General features: G+C 35.9%; 1 protein-coding gene across 1 annotated transcript in view; it reads right to left on the minus strand.

Annotated features, from left to right (window-relative positions):
• The window catches only part of fat2 (FAT atypical cadherin 2), a 102715-nt gene that overhangs the window by 55625 nt on the left and 26708 nt on the right, over nt 1–20382 (minus strand). Inside the window, exons 4-6 of the mRNA XM_015371508.1 lie at nt 11936–11994; nt 10842–11153; nt 9866–10076 (exon numbers count right to left, since the gene is read on the minus strand). Of these exons, the coding sequence (XP_015226994.1) occupies nt 9866–10076; nt 10842–11153; nt 11936–11994 (582 nt within the window). The remainder of the gene's footprint in view (nt 1–9865; nt 10077–10841; nt 11154–11935; nt 11995–20382) is intronic.

The following is a 20382-nucleotide window of genomic DNA, read 5'->3' on the forward strand; positions in this document are numbered from 1 at the left end:
TCCATCCATCCATCCATCCATCCATCCATATCCTTTGGTTTCCACTGCTTTTCTGGTGCAGGTTATATTTTTTCTCCCAGTCATGATTTAAACTTCTCCAAGTTATGACATAAACATAAAAATGACACTGGGTGAGATAGGAGACGTATTTGCAGATTCTAATGTTAAATCATGAGCAGAAATGATTAAAGCCAGCTCCAAGGCATACTACCTGACAGAGTGCAGGTAGAAAGCATATCTCATCTTATCACCCAGTGACATGCAACAAATTACAGGCTTCTCTAGAGGAGATATAAACTGATATCTATCTATTGTTCAAACTGCTATAGTTTCTAAAAACCTCATTTTGAATGAGAACAAACATGTGGGGATGTTATTCATCGAGCATAAGTAATAGTTACTATTATTTCAATAAAAAAGACTGTTTAATTTGAAAAAAAAAAACAGCAGATAATTTATCAAAAAGTCCAAATTAAAAAGTTAAATTAAATAACATTATTTTGTAATTTCCTTTACATGGATTTGAAAAAACCTCCAAACCTCCATTACCTGTCTGCTGTATAATTGTAGAACTTGAGCTTTGACTTTGTTCCATTTCTAATCTGATTACAACATTTTAGTGAATGTCTTCAGGAAAATCAGATTGTTTTTATATGATCTGTTTACACAAGAAAAATGAATATTTATTAATCTTTTTTGAGTAAAGTTTTGAAACCAGCTGAATGAGTAAATTATTTTTATTGAGGTCTTATACGAGTTTTAAAACTGACAAACTGAAACAAAAGGCAGTGGTTGTTAGGGGTTCCCAGAATTAGAACTACAGCAGCATTTGGAGCGTGTTGAACTAGTTTAGACATGAAGAAAAGAATCTAGAAAGATGAGTTTATTAACAGATTCAAGCTTATCAGATGATTAAACAATCTTAAACTGTTATCTTTGCAGAAGTATGCGTGAGTAAAGCATCCAGAGTTGAAACAGCACAATTAATGAGTGATCTGTTTGAACACGGTCATGGTTTGTCTTGTCTTTGCCTTTCCTGTAAGCCACAAGAAGCTACCTCAGATAATAAACACTTTAATTGCATGTTCAGACATATAACTAGCAGTTTCTTCTTCGGAGAAACATGAATTCAATGGAGCTATTTGCAGTCTCAGCATTACATTCTTAGCAGTTTTTGGTTTTATATTGGGAGTTAAAAAAAGATAAAGATTATCTATGGTTTAAGTAAGTAACACAAAAAGCTGTAAAAATGCTTCTATCATGAAAATACAGTTTGGATTAAAAATGTAACAATAAAGCTTTTGTACTCATTCTTTGACATTTGATACCTATCAGTCAATTATTTTATTAATGCTAAATTTGTCAAATATTACTAATTTAATCTTGCACATAAAGTAAACATTAACATATCCTTCACAGGCCCATAATGGAACCCAAAAATCTTTCCCTCGGGATGCTACCCAGCTCATTTGGAGTGGTTTAAAGTGTTTCTTGCCAGAAAGGGTTTTTGTTCAGCAAATATTGGTGCTACATACTGCCAGTGGGACCACTCCTACTCCTTAGGATACAGAGGAGCATTGACTCCACTCTGAGCTGCCCTTTTGGATGATGGAGCTCCTTGTTCTATCACTGGGGTTACAGATTTTTACAACATACTGTTTGTGAAAACAAACCAATATGTGTGCAGCAAAAGGGCAGGGGGAAATTTGAAAGAATTTATTTATTCTGACTGAGTTTTTTGTTGCATTAATTTAATAAAACTTGTTCAGCCCTGGTTAACACCCTGCAGTTCCTCATTTTAATCTAGGAAAGTATGGCAATAATCTGTGTGCCTGGCTCATTTTTCAAACGACAGGAAATCTTAGAGACTTCGGAGTAGGCATCTGGCAGCACTGATGAATTAAAGTATGGCGTCATGAATCCTCATCACATTTTTCAAATAAGTCAAAGTGCTGATCCAGAGGACTCCAACTGTAATACTCCAGGTTACTGTCATGTCTGAGAGTTCTGGCCAATTTGACCTGGAATCCAGAATAGCAAATGTGAGCTTTGTAGTTTACCCAATCGTTTGAATCAAAGGACTTTCGGAAATTATCTAAGTGATTACTGGTTATTAACAGAAGCATACTGTGAGACACAGTTATTATAAGAGAAAGTGCTTTGAAAAATGAAAAAAATATCTTACTGATATCTAGCATGATGCACAGAGGTGAAAGCCTAAAATCGTCTCCTCATGCATTTTTTGTGTTTGAAAAATATCAAACTGCTCTTGTTTCTGCCGCTTTAGTGCTTGTCGGGTTTATGAATAAGCTTTTATTTGAATTTGCACAACATATTTTCTTTTTTACCAAGCATATCCTGGCTTATCTCTACATGGGATTGTGTTCTTTGTCACAAATCCCTTAATAATCAAACATACTGTGATTTTAATCCCCATTTTTCTCAGTCTCTCCAACCATCTGCTTTCATCTCTCTTCCTCTTACTTTTCTACATCACTTCTCTACATCTCCTGTTCCTCCACATCTCCACCCTCTTGATTTGCCTTGCTTCATGCCGTTCTCTCTCTCAGCATGCTGTGTACTTAGCCAGATGGTGTTTATTATATCGACCTTTGTCATTTATATCATGCAGGCATGAAGACAACAACCATTCTACTTGTATATAAGACATTCTTCCTCTGTCTTTATTCTTACAACTTGATCATACATGCTTAGTGAAAGTTCTGTTTGACCCAGATCCATGATTTTTTTTACCACACAGAATAGTATTCTTCAGTTACAACATTAAAACCAAATGAAACCAGATTGATTGAAATGCAGCAGTATTTTAAATCTTGAAAACCTGTAGATATTTTTTTTTTACAGCAAAAAGAGTAGGCAATTTTTCACTTTACTTATCATCTTTAGCCAAAAAAGATACCACTGCCATCGTTGTGGGGGGATCCTTTGCTTCTGAAGTCAGCCATGCAAAAAAACATCTTTCGCTCCTGTTACTCTGTGGGCTGTAAGAATGATTCACGGGAAGGGAAAATGTGCAGAGAAGGCCTCACACTCACATTTCTATCCATCTAACCTTCCATTCATCCTCTAAATGTTTATCTGGGTCAAAGCCCCCGTAGCAACAAGGCAAGCTGAGCAGCTGTAAGCCCATCAGTCATCTCACTGACAATTCGTGGCTTCACCTCAGCAGATTCAAATAGGTAGACGGGACAATGAGGAACACACATATTATAGGTGTATAATATAACCAACAGAAACAGGTTAATCTACAGAAAAATAGAAAGCAAAACATGTACACAATTGTCCCCATCGTCTTTCCAGCAGAAAAAAAGGCTTTCCTTTGAAGCTGGTAATGTCTCTGGTAAAAAACAAAAAACAACGGTGATTTAGAGAAACCTGTATTACTGTCTGAATAATGATGTATGCTTCAAAAGAACAGAAAACTAAAAAATATTTCCAAAGCATTTTAAATGCTGGGCTATCCATACAATGTCCTGATCACAGTTTATAAAATATATGGCAACCCTGCAAAATTATTCATTTACATTTTTTTATGTTAAAACAATAAACAATGAGGTATTTTTTATGGGGGTTGGGGGGTGGGGGAGTCAAGTGGTAGTACATCTCAAACTTGCATATAACTGTGAAGAAGTGAAAAGGATCAAATAAATATGTCACAAAAAATTCTGAAAAGTGTAGAGTGCTTTTGTTTGCTTTTTATGTTTGCCTCCCTTACCTCTGCATGTTGGCGAAACATGTTTTGCTTCAACTCTAGCTTTAAGTCTACTTGGGCTTCAAGCTGGTGCCAAGATTTACATTTTGGTCTCAGCAGAGCACCTTCATTGATGTGTTTGTTGTGTCTTTAGACTTCGGTAAACTGCAAACTGGATTTATTATGGATTTCTTTGTGAAATATTAGTGTTCTTTATTCATTCTCCATAAGGGCTAATTTAAGAAATTGCACAAACAGCAGTTGTTCTGTCAACAAAATTTCTTAAAAGCACTATGGATCATTGAAGGTTCTTCTGAGTTACAAAAGCTGAGTTTGTTTTAAGTGTCATTCATTGTTTTAATCATGTTCAAAATGTATTAGAAATACCTTAAGGTTCACTGATAATGAGGAAACCCAAGCATAGTACTTTGAGTAGACTAAAGGAGCTTATGAGAACAGCTGAGTTTGCATTAGATTGATAGGGTGAGTTGAAAAGGGTGAACCAAAATAACCAGGAGACAAACAACATTTCCAGGTGCCTCCTACAGCAGTAATTCCTCTGTGACAGAATGCCGGAAGGTTTAATTTCTAAACCTGTCATCCCTCTGCTTCAGGGTCTGCTCTAGGTTTCCTGACCTGCCTGAACAACTCGGCACAAAACAGAAGAGGGAACATCCTCTTGTTACCTTGGATCGGTACACAGGGAATCAGATTATTTCTACTGCTGTGAAAACATCATTTTCTATCGTTGGTTCACTGGTTTTCTTTCAAAAAGGTCCCGGAGTCGAGCTGAGAGGCAGAAATGAAGATTGATCTGTAGTCTTAACTGAAAGTTTTACAAAGTCATAAAGAGCTAAACGTGTTTTGTGGGAGGTTGTCAAAATCTCATCAGTTTCTGACAGGAGTTGATCAGATAGTTATCATAAGCAAGGTTACAATTAAGGAATGAATGTTACTCATTTTAAAGGTCAATAAATTTAAAGCAAAAATTTGTGGCTGAGATTCTAATAATTTAGATTTAGTTATATAAAGATGCAGCTCTTATTTCCTAGGGAAGTTTAGTTGGAATTACTTAGTGCTTCTAAAACTAAAGTAAATTCATCTCATAAGTCATCCTGTTAGTCTCAATTGCTTCAAGCAGATTAACATTCTTCTCTCTGTCATGGTTAAATTAAAGCCTCAAAATGTTAGAACGCCACCCCCCCCTTCTCTCTCTCTTATCATTTTAAACATCTAACAACCCCAATTAATCCAGCAGCTGCTGAAAATGTCATGGTAACAAGTGAAAACATGATGAATGATTTTTAGTCAAAGTCTAGCTCTAAACACCTGATCCCAGACTACAGCTCCATTTATTTCTCTGGGTATTTCTCCAATAACTGCAGAGGAATGCAGCTGAACCAAGGTGTCAGAATGATTTCTACTTTAGGGTTGTGACCTCCAACCCCAACATGTCTGTCAACATCAAACTAGTCCTGTTTTTTTCTCAAGAGGTCCTGACCCTAATATTGGCTGCAGCCCACCCAGCAGGTATCCCAGTCCAATCAACCTGGTAGAGGGATGTTTATATATCGCCATCCAACTTGCGTTCCCATTTTGTTTTGCAGAGCTGTTGTTTTTACACACTCACATGTGGTCTTTTGGTTATTTTGACAGCCATTGAAGCCTTTATTTGTCCCTTTGAGTTATCCTGCTGCCATGGATGGATGATGTTTATTAATATTGTTGAAAGTTATTAATAATACACAAAATAAAATAAGTAAATTAATGACAAGCATACCCCCCACCCACACACCCACACACAAAAATCAGAGCATGTGATTATTTTAAAAGTATGTAGCATGAAAATGATGTGAGTTTATCACAACGATTAAGGCAATTTGCAAGTTATTCACTCGTTATTCCACAGTTTCAGATTAAGAAATCTCATCAGCACCATCAGACCTTATTGATATCCCTTCAGAAGTATCAATTTGTATCAAATGAATGAATTCACCTCACAGCTTTCTGTCGGAGAATGAGATGAAGTTATGCAACATCTCCCTAACTCAAAAAAACAAAATCTAGGTTTGTCATAAATGGAGGAATTCTCATTTTCAAGCCCCATTTTCAGTGGCTCCATTTGGGTTGCTTCTACTAACTCGCCAATTTTCATATATTTCTATTACTGCTTTTTTTTTTTTTTTTACTACCAGTCCTTTTTTTTTTGGCCTTGCAATTGTCAAACTGTCAGCACGCTTTTTTTTAGACCTCAGTCATCTTATCACATAAATAACTGTAAATGTAATCCCAAAAAAAGCAGTTTTCAACTGCAAAACCATTAATTATTCTACCATACCTCAACCAAAACAAAAATACCAACTGATAAAGATTAGATTATATGTATTTGATTTAATCATATAGGTCTTCAATTCCAAGTAAAACAGACCAATGGTGTAAATGTATGTCATGCATAATTATGCATTTGTATAGTGCTGTCGTCAGTCAGTATGTCTGATTAGTGCTCCTCTTTGTGACATAATAAATGTCAGCTGCAAATGTCAGCACCTCAGAGACAGCAGAGCGTCCTCTGTGGGATGCACTGGGTCTTTGTTGTGATCTGCTCAGTTCTGGCACCAAACAAGCTTCGCACAGCAAACCAAAAAGGAGGAGCGTTCGGCCTTTCCAAGTCACATGCTGCCCTGCTTGGCATTAAAACCAATGACAAATGCCGAACCATCAAACAGAACTGTCTCTGAAACATTTTGGAGACATCCATTGGGCTTATATTCTATTTCCACTGAGAATGCTTTAACACCTGATATTTTCTGAGAGAGTGTCTGCACGGTTATGTTCGGGGCGGAGAGGCAAAATGACAAAAGAGAGAAGAAAAGGGAGGATGGATAGAATCCTTCCCTACCAGGACTGACCTGACATTTGATGAGACAAGGCTGCTGATTTTTCCTCACAGTTATACTGCTGATCACAAAGACCTTTGGTTTCTCCCTACTTGACCTAAACATTTCTCTAATCTTATGTTATATAAACTTAAAATATGAAGTTTATTGCAAGGTCAACCTGATTTAAATGCTGAATAAGTAAAGATTTTGGGGGAATGTATTTTAAGTCAACTCTCGCCCCTTTCACCAAACATTTCCTGTCTAAAGCTCTTTTCAAAACAGACAATCCTGTCAAGCCTTTCCACAACAATGCTCTCCAATTTTCCCTGGCTTATTGTCCAATGTTTGTTCCTAAACACTTTTTTAAAGAAGATTTTCAGCTTAAAGGCAGAATATACTAACAGCTAGGCAAGCAAACACACACACTGGTAGGAATAAGTCCCTTAATGTTTAGAGGGGGGGGGGGAGAGCATCTTTAAACAATGTTTTTTAAATATTTTTACAGAAAAAGGGCTATATTTATAACAGTAGAAAAAGAGCTACAATAACTCTGACCTGATACTGTCTGACAGCACATCAAGGTTCAGGATGCTACACCAACAAGCAAATCAAACCATTGGGAGAAAAAAAAAGTTAATGATGATAGTCGGGATATTTTTACTGAAACAGAAACAAAACATTCCCTTTCAAGAAGAATATTTATAAAAGTAATGAGGTTAGGTCAAAAGATTGACTTCTCTAATATAGAGGAAAAAAAGGAGCTGAGATAAATTACATTAGTAAAAAAGCAGTGTTGAAAAGCAAAGCTGTACACAAGATGAACAGACAAGGATAATAGTAAATATGATTTTAAAAAAAAACATGGGTGCTTAAATACTATCATTCATGAAAATACTTAATTCATACTAAAAGTATAATCGCTTTGAAAGTTGAGTCTAGCAACATTTGTCCGCACAGCAATTAAAGATCAGTATTTACATTTACTGCATGAGTATAATCTTATGGCAAAGAATAAAAAATAAATAAATAATTCAATAATAATGCCTATTTTTCTCTCATTCTTGACCCATCTCCATATAGATGATATGAAATCACCCTTCATACAGTAGTGGCTTCATCTGGCCTGGTACTGTACTCTACTACCATCCTGGAAGCCAGCATCAGCTGTGACTTCATGTTCTCCTCTAGATGATCATTCGGTTCTGTCTTTTAGTTGTTAACTCTCTTTTGCCTTTATAAAGCTATTTGCTGTTTGTTTTTTTTACCATGAATAACTGGAAGTGCGTTCTTTCATAAAGACTTAAAACCTGACTCAGAGTTCATCTATTGCAACTAACCGTTTAATTTTCTCTTTGATAATAAGCGCTCCTAGAACTGAGGTTCTCTGTGTTCAGTTTTTGTCCCGGCTCCGTCCGTGCAAACCCCACGTCGGTAAGAGCATGCTTGGTATAAGGGGTTGCTGCAAAGTCAAAAATAAAACACACTACTGTCCCATGTCACTATATGCTCATCCCTTCAAGTCAAAGATGTAATGCAATCTGCCGGGTTTCCTTCCATAAGAGCTTTTTTTTTTTAAACCGCAAAGAGAAAACAAGGTCTTTAACCATTCACCTTCTCTCTTTACTGTACATTCACGGTCCTCTCTCCTTCTCATTTCTCTTCATCTGACCGCACAGGTCCATTGGATCCTAAAGGTTATCCTAAATCTCAAATGACCATATCCAGATTATTTTGCACCATTACACTGCTAAAAAGAACCAATAAGTAGAATTAATGATACAATGCATTGATTGGTTGGTAAAGCTTTTAGCAAAGAAACAGACACAGCATCAGAGACTCTCCTTTGTACTTAAATAAGGGCATGGGAAACCTTTCCTCAAATGTAATCTTTAAATCACAACAAACTAATCCAGTGAGTCCGTCACTAGAAGCTGCTGCCTTTGGAGGGAAAATTGTAACTGGACCCTTAACATGACAAAAAAGTAAAAAATAAAAACTCAGTATCATATACTTACACCCCAGGAAAATAGAGAGCCATTCATTGCTACTTAGTATTGGTTATAGAAATAATGCTTCAATTCTAATATTATAACTGATTATAGATTTTGTATGTTACAGTAATTATACTTTTCCAATCAATAATTTGGAATAAACAGTTCTTAACTAGATTTTTTGTTCATTGAATAATTCAATTACATTTAGTAGCTGGATTTCTTTGTTGTTTTTGGTAAAAGATCAAAATTGTGCATCAACAGATACATTTTTAGGACATTTTTCTCTTCTTTATCAATGTATTTATTGAATATGACCTGCAGAGTTTATTTTATATACTTTTATAAACAAAAAGTATATAAAACAAACTTTTATATATATTTTATTAAAAAATATATGTTTTTGAAATTCTATTGAATTCTCAGTTGTATATTTTGTATTACCCTGTAACTGCTCTTTTTTTTTTTTTTAAATAAGATTGTTTTGCAATTTCAAAATAAGTCTAAGAACTTCTGCTTACATAATTCTTATAATTTATTCAGAATCATCAGAGCCCGAAGCTCTCCCCTACCTGAGCATGGACTCACAGCACAGCTAAACTGCATTGGTTTAGTCTATAGATTTTGTTTCAAACTTTTCAACCAAGAAAGGTAGTCTTAATTTAAAGCTGAAAATTACATTATCCGCAATAAGAAAAACTCTGCAAAAGTTTTAAACCGTTAAGTAAACAAAGAGAATAGATAGCAGCTCTCTACCATAATAAGTCTTGGAAACTTGGAAACACCCCGGTTCTAACATCACTTAGCATTACAGCACTTTGCTGACCTTTAGAAAATACACTTTGTTGATTTATATGGTAGTTCATAAAGACAGATGATGATTGTGAGCTATTTCTTTTCTGCAGCACAAACTCCACCAGCCAGCTTTTGTCGGAAGTTGCAATACACTGACTGTCAAATATAATTTCCCTCCAGCTGTGGGAGTTTAACATCACGCAGAGCCAGAGTTGGAGACACTCACTGTGATCTATGAGGACCCATTACTCCATGATCAGTGCACGCTCATTTCATGAGTTCTCTGTGGTTTGTTTTCTATTCTTTCTTGTCAAAGTTAGCAGCCTGCAGAAATAAATATAAATAGTATTCCTAGACCTTGTTTGTCTCCTTTAAGAGATCATTACCCTCATTTCTGAAATGCTTACTCTTCATCAGACCTCAATGTTTATTCTTCTTTCTGCTGCTTTGATCAATGTTTTACTAAAAATGGAAGCCTGTCAGCTCACCTATGATGCTGAACCACAGCAACGGCCAATGCACCTCCGTCATGATGATGCCCACCATGTGAGTGACAGGCTCCGTCTCCATGACTGCGAAGGTCAGGTGAGGTTCATCGAAAGTGATCGGTTGGGTGGATGGTGGAGGACGACTGACCCACTCAACATGAAGTCGAGTGGAGGATGTTTTTGAGGGGCTGCCCTGATCCGTGGCGTGGATCTAGAACAATACACAAAAAGTTTTTTTTAAAGCAAATCATTTTAGAATTTGTGTTGTGATGTGTGTCCTAGAAAAGCAAGAAAATGTACAAGATGGTGTACAAGTTTTTACCTTAATTTTTCATAAGAAATGAGAATGATCTGAGCAGTCATAAGGAAAAATTATGTCTTTATGAAGATGAAGTTTAATGCCAAAATCACAATTTGTATGATAAATGTTTTCCTATGCCTCCTTTATATAGTAGCAGATGGAACTACCTTAAGGCCAAAACACACCGTTTGTGCCCGACTTTACTCTGGCACAATTTCCTCAAAATATATATGGGGTCCGGCTAAATGGTCCATCAACAAGTCAGTACGCTTGCATGATTGAAAGATCACATGAGGGTATGCTGATAAGTAAACAAGAAACTGCATTTGCCTGGAAAACTTTTCTAAACCCCAAAAATGTTGAAGTTACCTAGCTAATGTTTTGCCTCTGAAAAACAACAACAACTTACAATTATGTTATTGTCAGTTGCAAACGATCATTGTAATAATGGCTTTCTCTGTCAGTCAGATTTTCAAAAGAATCTGGAATCTATACCTAAAATTGTCTCAATTTGACATACAAAACTAGAAGTTTTTAAAGGTAATTTAAACAATATTGCAACAGTCCTAACTAATTGATTTGCTGGAGTTTCCTGTTGTTGTTATAACAGGACAAAATATGAAAAGGTTCATTTCTTCAAGGCACTTTACTCTAAAACTTAGATCAGACACCTACTGTGAGAATGCTGTAATTCCCCGGCCAGAAATCTCCATGTGACGTCACCTCTCCTGATAGCGGGTCAATCTGAAAATGCTCATCGGCACCATCCTGCAGCTTGTAGGTGATGGCAGCGTTAGAGCCCTCGTCATCATCTCGTGCAACCAGTCTACAAACCGCCTGTTTGCCGTCACTTTTATGCTGTTCAAGTAGCTTGACATGGAAACGTTTGTCTGTGAACTTGGGTGGGCTGTCATTAGCATCCAGGACCTGGATGATGACAGTGGCGGTGGACTGCAAAGATGGAGATCCGTTGTCTGACACGATTACCTGAGAGTAAAGAAGATCAGAGTTAAATAGTTTCATTTATTCAGATTTTAAAACTAACTAGAAAGATTATCTAAAACTGTTTCATGTTCCTTAGTATGAAGTAAGGCTTTCTTATAAACGTAGCTGATTTTACATCTAGGTGCCACTACATTTAGTAATTAAATAGCTAACCCATAATTACTTATAAAACACTGTTCATGTAATTGCAGTAATGGATTTCAGCATCATATACTTTGCTCACCACCACAACTCAGTGAATAAACTATGGTTCACTCATAACCTGTGATGTGAACTCAACCCATTGGCAGAAAAGGAGGAGTTTGGTCTTTCAGAGTCAAGTAACTAAATGGGAGGCTCAGTCAGCGACTTACCTATTATTTTGAGTCAGAAGCCACTGATCTATTCCAAAAGAAATGGTATTTCTAATAAAGAACATCTACAGCTCTAGTGAGTAGAGATTGTTCCCTCTGATGGATTTCTGAGTGTGTTGCTGAATATTAAGTAGTAGTTTTAAAAGCTTGATGAATTCATACAGTTATCTGATGCTGCTATTAAACCTCCCTAAAGCAAATGAAAAAAAGAAAACACGGCATCTGTAGAAGTGGGATTTAAAACATGATGTTAGACATGCAGGCATCTTGCCTTTAACAGCCTTCAGAACATGACATTTTATGGATTTATTGATACTCCAGAACCTTAATGTGTTGAAGATGAGCAGATGCCCCCCTCCCACTTTTGAAGCATAGCTTTGAGGATATTGAAAATGTTTATGGAAGTCTGACCTCGATGCTGTGCTCAGGTTTATCCTCACGGTTCAAGGCAGAGTGTGTGCTGATAACACCTGCGAACACAGATGCAATCAATGGGATTAGTGTTAGTCGAGAGAAGTGAGAGTACTAATTGCTGCTAAACAAACAAAGACAGTCAAAAGATATATGTGTGTGTCTGAGTATCGCCTGGGGCAGAAAAACAGAGCTGACCTATGGTTAATGAGTTTTCTTAAACAGTGAGTTTATTTATTTATTTTTTTTTAAGTTTGCTCAAAACAAGAATAACAATATGTCTGTTGAAGTTATATATTAGAGGGCAGGAAAAGAAAATTCAACAAAAAAGTAAAACATTTCTGCCTTCCCATATAACATAGGGATGATTGCACAGCAACTGTCAAAGAAATTGTGTAAAGGTCTGTCACTGTCTAATTTTGAGAAAATAGAAAATGCATCCTGGACAAAAAAAGGTTTTCTATAAGGTATATGTTGCATAAATGAATGGCCACCTATTGGACATAAAGGACAATTAAGAGAGTACTTTCGAAGCAGGAAACATAGTTGAGCCCAATAAAAGTAAACATCCAAAATAAGCAAACTTCTTCTCAACCACAAAAGTAATCTTTTTTTTTTTTTTAAACTTGTTGTACCCTGGGATCTTGAAACAGTTGGAAAGTTGGCTTCCTAATCTACAACATATTTCATTCAATGGCTAATGCTAATAGCTCAGGCAGGAAATCAACAGCCAGACCAAAACAACATGCAAATATTGTTAGCTTTTTTTTTTTTTTTTTTTTACATATCTTTTTATGTCTTAATCTGTCAAAATGTTTGATGTGCACAGATGGTATGTACAGATTAGTACCTGTTTTTATAAAAAAAAAGTCTGCTTACATCTTTGATAATGATAATCAGCTCAATTAGCAAATCATCCTTTTTCTCTGTCTCCAAGTCAAATAATGATAATAAAAGAGACAACATTTACCTGCAGATGCAGTATTAATATTTTAACATCCCAGAGTTCAAATCTTTTTAACAGATTGTAGCCAAAATAAGACATCTAGGGAAAGAAAATGAAAATCCTACAATTATGCATTTCTATCAAGTATGAAATATTCTGATAACACTGCTACCAGAGGTTTTAATATTTCGTTTTTTGTATTTAGCCTGTGTAACAAGCTATAATTTCCCACTGTAGTGCAGCATCAACAAATGACAGAAAGGTTTTAATTACCTTGATAGAGTATCACGTCTCTAAACTGTGAGAAAAAAATAAAATTCTGTTACCCACGGGAAAGACCACGACATAAATCTCCTCTTTATGAAATTGAATAGTTTCCTGGTCAACTAAGCTTTTATCACTGCCTTGCATTAGTTTTTTCTTATCACTTTATGCTCCTAAGATGTTTCTCAATGTTTTCTCAAGAGCCACATCCATATGTCAAATCATTATGTTTTATGGTCGTATAAGTTCCATAATACTGAGTTGAGCTTCAATAAGTGTTGATAAGTGACAGTCAGGACAAAGCAATACCCATCTTGATTACCCAGTTTTCCCTGTAGGCCTATATAAAAGCGGTGATCTTAGTTTTACATAAAGAAATGTAGATACACTTAAAAACAGACTGTGTTAAACACAAGAAGGCAGAGCAAGGGTGAAGCCAAATGCATATATGTGAAATCTTTTCTTCATTATTGAAGGTTATTTGATATTTAACCTGACCAATAAAAGAAAAGAATCAGAGCAAAGTATAATTTCTTTAAAATTACAGTGAAACAGTGTCTCTCTCACAGAAGGAGACATTGCAATGCATTGAACAAATGGTTTTCATTTTCAGGTGTTTAGTAAATCAACAGATAAGAGACAAATGTGAAACTGTTGCAGGAGGCAGCCCAGACGGCTTTGGCAGTGAACACGGTGTGAACCTTAATCCATCAAGAAAATGTATCTGAAATGCTTTTCATCCATTACAGTTTCGGAGGTTAGAGGAGTCAGCCTCCTGATTTCTGCTCCTTACTCCCCAACTGATAACGCAACAGGAGTAAACCGAGTGCGAAAATGTTCCCAGTTTTCAAAGCATTTTAATGAAAACAATGGAGACAATTGTTGAAACAATGATTTTGTCGATTCTCTTTGTAAGCATAATGGCACACACAGCTCATTATTGATATATGCAGCTATTTCATCTCAAATAAGCTTTACACACACACACACACATACATATATATATATATATATATATATATGTGTGTGTGTGTGTGTGTGTGTGTGTGGCATGTATCAATAAATCCAACTATCCTCTCACTCCAAGGTGTGTGTCTTCTTTTAAGAGTTTATTTCATGTCATTTTGCTTTATTCTCCTAGTTTCTATCCAGTCCAATATTTTCACATTTATTTACCATGCAGTTTTCTACATGGTTTTGAGAGATAAATGCTATGGATTTGGGGGCTAAATGCTATGGATGAGAAATTTTAAATACTTAATTTTTTTGTTCTTTGCAGTGATATTTTATAAAATCCAAATAAAGTACATTGAATATTACATTAGAAATGACAAACTGGTAAAACATTGAGATATTATATATGTATATGCAGAGGGTATATATCTACTTTATGTGTGACAAAAACAGCTCTGACATACTTGCAGCTTAGTATTCTAAATTTATAATGCAAAGATAATTAATGTTAGAAGCAACAGCTGCCCTTAGAAAGTCTCCCACACTGTTTGGTCAGATGGGTGTCAGGGGGTGTCATGTGTAAATGAAGTTAAGGACTCATTACTGTAGTGAAAGACCCTGTAAAAAGTCATTTGGTCGTTTTACAACAGGGCAAACAAGTCCTGCAGAGAGGACATCACCGGGACAGGTGGGGCACATGAGAAAGTGTGTTTCTGTCAGTAGGATAGACATGGGAAAGGGGTTAAGCTCCATCTCCCCCACACTGCCTGTTTTCACTCTGAGGTGCTGAAGGCCTGTCAGAACCACGTGAAGATAAACCCATGCTTTCTGACATTTCAGGGCTAAGTTTGCTTCCTCTCTCTCTTGTCGGCTTAGTACCGATCTAAAGTTCCAAAACTCCTGCTTCTCGTCTTTTCATCCTGATAATAACTGTATATTTTCTCAGAGCTCCAAAAAACAGCTTAATATTTCTACACCACATTTACTAAGTCATTTCAACCATTTAAGGCTGCATAGGAAGTAGCTAAAGGGGCTCTTTTTGGTTTGAAAAGGGAAAGCTATTGTTAATGCTTAGAATGCAGACATCCCTCAATAACAAATGTATGTAAATCCAGTGATGCAGGGTAAACAAATGCCTGAAAAGATTTCCAGGCAAGAGTCGTTTCTGCCTGCAGGAGAGAACATTTTAAAAATAATAATGCTGAGTTGGAAAAAACACTCTTGGAACTTGGTTGTTATCGGATTTGAAAGAAACCTTAGTTTACGGCAATTGTAAATTACATTTGACTTACATTAACCACAGTCATTTTAAACTTACAAACTGTTTAAAAGTTAATTCGCAAAACACAATGTGGACAATGAGGTCTTTGTCCATTGTCAAAATCTTAGAACTTTGAAGATCTTACATCTCAAATACATATTTCCCTTCTTCCAAACATAGAAAATTGTAAAATGCACAATGTGGAGGAAGTGAAGAATTATTATCTGATAAAGTGATTAAAATGGCTGCAAACTCTTTTTGTGGACATGCACATTTCAGGGTCTGTCTTTCATACAGACCTGGGACAATGAATAAAATATTCTGTAATATTAGCAGAGTAAGAAAGCTATCTCATAAAAGTTCAGAATGTTCTTATAGGCGAATCTGAGAAGCACACTGTGGTTCTGTGAAATATCCACGTAAAAGCAAGGACATAGTGGTTTCTTGCTTATAAAAGACTCTTTGTTAGATTTATGGCTTACATCTGAGCTGACTGTTTATTCAAATAAATTTTGTACTAATACTATTGAGACACTACATTGTTTCTCTAATGTTTTGCTAAAGGATTTGTACAATAAACAATACAACAGACAAAGATCTGGTAAAATATCTTTAAAGGAGCTCTTCGTAATGAATTAAAATCTCAGGAACAGTAAAAATCAGCCCAGAAATAAATGTACTTGGCAGCATCTTGAATATGACTTTTGGTCCATTTTAAGAGCAGAATCGGCGGCATGTTAAACATGATAGCCTGAGAGAATATAAAGAGGTCTGGGAGTTTGGATGGTAGCAACTGGTGGAGTGGATCTATTTTGTGGGAACGGCTCCACCTTGGGTGGTTTGGTCATCAGGAAATTTAGAGGAGGTTAGACAAAGTTAGCCTGATGTCACAGGTGTCAAATCATGTCTACATTATGCTGTATGCACTCTAAGTCGGGTAAAACTGGGATCTGCACACATTTCACAGTCTTCATGGATTTTGAAATGACTGTGATGTATTGTTCCATCAGATTTTTGTTTTACCAATGAAAACCTCAGAATCATCTTCATCAAACCTGCTAAGGAATCACTAACCACAGGATTGTTCAAACTAATTAACGCTAGGTCAATAAGTCAAGCTGACATGGTTTGGGAATTATATTTGAAATATCTGTTAAGAAATGTTGATTTATCTAATTAAGCCAAAATGTAATGACTTAATCATTTTGTGTACAGTAATTCCCCTTTTTTATTCAGGAACAATCATATTTCAAATGATGGACTGTTTTAATAAGTTGACTTTAGGGCGTTCTTTGGTGGCGTAGTGTTTAGCACACAAAACCCATGTACGGAGGACTTAGTCCTCGACGTGGCCGACCCGGGTTTAAATCGGACTTGTGGTCCTTTGCCACATGTCAGCCTACTGTCAAAAATAACAAGCCCCTAGTGCTGTAAAAACTAAAGGGGGTGTCATGTATAAGTGAAGTTAATAATTAATGCATGATTTTAACCATTTTTGTATTACCTTGTCCTTTGTTTTTGCATTTAGTACAATGCTGGACAGTTAAAAATGCATTCTGTAAAGAAAAAAAATCTTTAAGCAGTTGATATTGTTCTCTGCCCTCATTATTTTAACTGGCTGTCTGCAAAACATCTTTGTAGTCAAGTAGCACTCCACACTCATTCTCCTTATGCATAGAACATGATAAGTTTTGGGCTTCCCAATGCAGAGACGCATGCACAACCTGCAGATTCTGCCCAATTTGAGCAGTGCTGGTTGCACAATGATCAAAGACAACTGTACATTTTCAGGGTGAAGTTTAAATGCCACATACAAGGTATTTATGTCATAGGCAGCAGGAGAGGATATTAGACAATCAAATGAGTGCGTCTTTGGATCTCCGGAGTAATCAGCTTACAATGATCAGTGCATAATCCAAAATTCTGTATTTTCTTTCCTTTTCACTGCTCCCCCTAAGGTATAGAGTGCTGTAAAGGGTTCAAATTATTGCACAGCATGACATGCTTAGTGGTGTGCACAGCTCTGTGTAGAAAACCCATTTGCCTGTGTAATTCCATGAAACTGATAAGCTGATGACATACTGATGGCATTTTCTTGTCCACAGCAAGGCTGAAACTATGGAGAAATTCCTTCAGAGAAGCTTCCTTATGCAGCTCTATTAGTAGTGTCATGTTGAATGGCTGGGAAGAGGGGCCTGCCTTTGGAGACAAGCCAATATTTCTAGTACTAAGACAGTAATATTGTGATTGTCTTTTTAGACAATCAATTATAGTTCTAAAAAAAGACCATAGTTTACTATCTTCTATCTTCTCCAGAATATTGCAAATATCTGTCAGGTTAACTTGTGGTTTCGTAGAATTTCCAAAAGTTGGATAGGAGACAGATCTATTATTAATAATTATCCTGGGCTATATCTTTTATATTATTAGTTATACTGTTATAGGCTTAGGCTGCTGGAGGACATAGGGATCTCTTTTTATCAATCTGCTTCATTCTTTCCCCATTCTCCAATTCTGCTCTATTTGTTATATCAACCCTGACTTTATAATCTTCTTGTCATCATATTGGCTTCATCTAATGTGTTCCTGTTTGGCGGGGGTTAAATAAAATATCTAAATCAATATTTCATTTTATTACTTTATCATTTAATATTTTAATTATTTATTACTTTTTTCCAGTTTTGTGTTATTTGAATTACTAGTGTGTATGCAAACTTTCAAGCACAACTTTATGATAATAATTTCATAAAATTACCTCCTTAAATAACTCTTAGTTATTTTGAAAACATAACCTGCTTGGCAGAGGTAATAAACTAAATTAAATATCAAAATGCTAATGAAATGGGTACATTCCATGCTTGTCTGGCCTTGCCAGCAGTGCCAGCATAAAGGTGTTTAACCAAATAACAAAACCTACTTCATAAATACAAAGTGGTTTTCTTAGGTCGTAATAGTTTTGACTATTAAACCTTAATACTTGATCATTTCTACATTTTTATTTCTTTTAATACAAAGCACAAATAATTCCTAGCTGTCCATATAAAATGAACGAAACCAGCAGACAATGCTGAAGCATAAAGTGTACTTCTTAGTCAAAAGCAGTAGACGTGAGTAATTTTTATCGTGTCAAGACATGAAAGGTTTCTTCATAACTCACCCCACGCATTAGTAATAGGTGGTTTATCAGTGAAAATAAAACAAGGTGGATCATGTTCTAAAGATCCTGCTTCAACAGAACACTTATTTCATTCACAATGACTGAGCCTGTCTACTTTCTTTATGCCTCATCACATCTGTGGAGGTAATCAAAAGGTATTCATTGTTTTCATTCTTTGATATCCTTTCATATAAATGTAATTGCATAAAAGTGATTTGTGTTTGCTATTAGTTAACTTAAATTAAAGACTACCGAATCTGTTCTCCAGAAACCATTAAATCTGAACATTAATTTCCAGTGTAGTCTATAGCTTCTCTGAAATCATTCACTAAATTAATGAGATTTCTGAAAACATTTACATCACAGACTGCATGACAAACTATATTTAGGTACCATATTTCTCAAATAATAAGCCCTGAGTCAACCCTAAAAAAAAGCCTCTCCTTAAGGGAAAGAAGAGAGCCTTCAGATAAGGAACGGTGAGCTTAGTGCTGTGCAGAAGGAAATGAGAAATATAAGAACTGGAAGAAAAATCTACAGGAAGAGGATGGAGGACTAGCTAAAAGGAGAACATCAGTTGGGTTCAGAGGGGCATAAAATAACTATTTCTGGTCACAAACCAAACTCCAAGGCAGTAGGAGATCCAAGCTTGGTGAAAATCTGAACCAATAAGTAGTTCCTACAAAACTGGACTGAAAGTCTCCCTATATGGTGTAATGATGTGTGATGTTATGTAGGAAAAGTGTTTTGAGAAGCATTGTTGTGGCTTATGTTTGTTTTTTATTTAGTTTTTTTAATGAACTATGTTTTCATCAAGTGTTGGATTGGTCATGTAATGCAAACTTAAAATGAAGCAAAGATAGCTGTAAGTGGTATATATCAACAAAATGTGGACAAATGCAAAATCAGGTTAAGTAAACAGTGTTGTATTTTAATGCAACTGATATTTGCTTATCTCAGCCTTGCATGCGTATATGTAGTCTCCAGTTATATATATATATATATATATATATATATATATATATATATATATATATATATATATATATATATATATATATATACATATATGTAATGGCATAGTTGGACCCCAACAAAATACGGTGGTGCTGTGGTTCTCTTTTATGCAATCAATAAAGTGAAAAGCTGCTTCCAGGAAGTATTTATTCTTCAACAAGCTGATTTAACACTGAAACCTCCCCCATCAAATCGAGTCACCCATTCTTCTTACCACGGTTTTACACCTCTTAGCTCTAGGCCCTCAACCACCCTCTTTACTTCAGAGGATTCCAAATCAAAGCCCCACTTCCTCACCGTTTCCTGTCTATATCAACACTTTAGGGGAGAAACAAGCAAGGAAAGAACTAGGTACAAATGGTTGCAGATCCAGATGTTCACCTAAACAATAAACCCATATTAGAGTAACAACAGGGATCCACAGAAAGGGTCAGAGCTGAATCTACCTTTTGAGGTGTCTGGGACCTTTAAAATTTGGAGAGGGCACTCCTAATGACTAATTTTTACTCTGCAGTGGCATCAGCCATCTTTTGTGGTGTAGTATTTTGGAGCAACAACTTCCTGTATCCTCCATTGAGCCTAGATAATATATCTAGTTAATGATCAGGAAAGCCAGCACTATTTTATGACACATTATAAGCAATGGCAGACAGATGGACAAAATTAGCATTCTTGTTAGACAAAAGCCCTTTTACCACCGGTTCCCCTTGGCTTGGGTCTACTTTGGAGTATGTTTGCAAGACCTCTACACAGAAACTGGACTAAAAGTTAAGTGGCTTTTCTGCAGAGATGTTGGGTCAGATCCAATTATATGAGCTCAGCAAAGACATGACATTAGGAAATCCAGG

This window comes from Cyprinodon variegatus, unplaced genomic scaffold (genome assembly GCF_000732505.1).
Source record: "Cyprinodon variegatus isolate N-32 unplaced genomic scaffold, C_variegatus-1.0 Scaffold59, whole genome shotgun sequence".
NCBI classification, from domain to species: domain Eukaryota; kingdom Metazoa; phylum Chordata; class Actinopteri; order Cyprinodontiformes; family Cyprinodontidae; genus Cyprinodon; species Cyprinodon variegatus.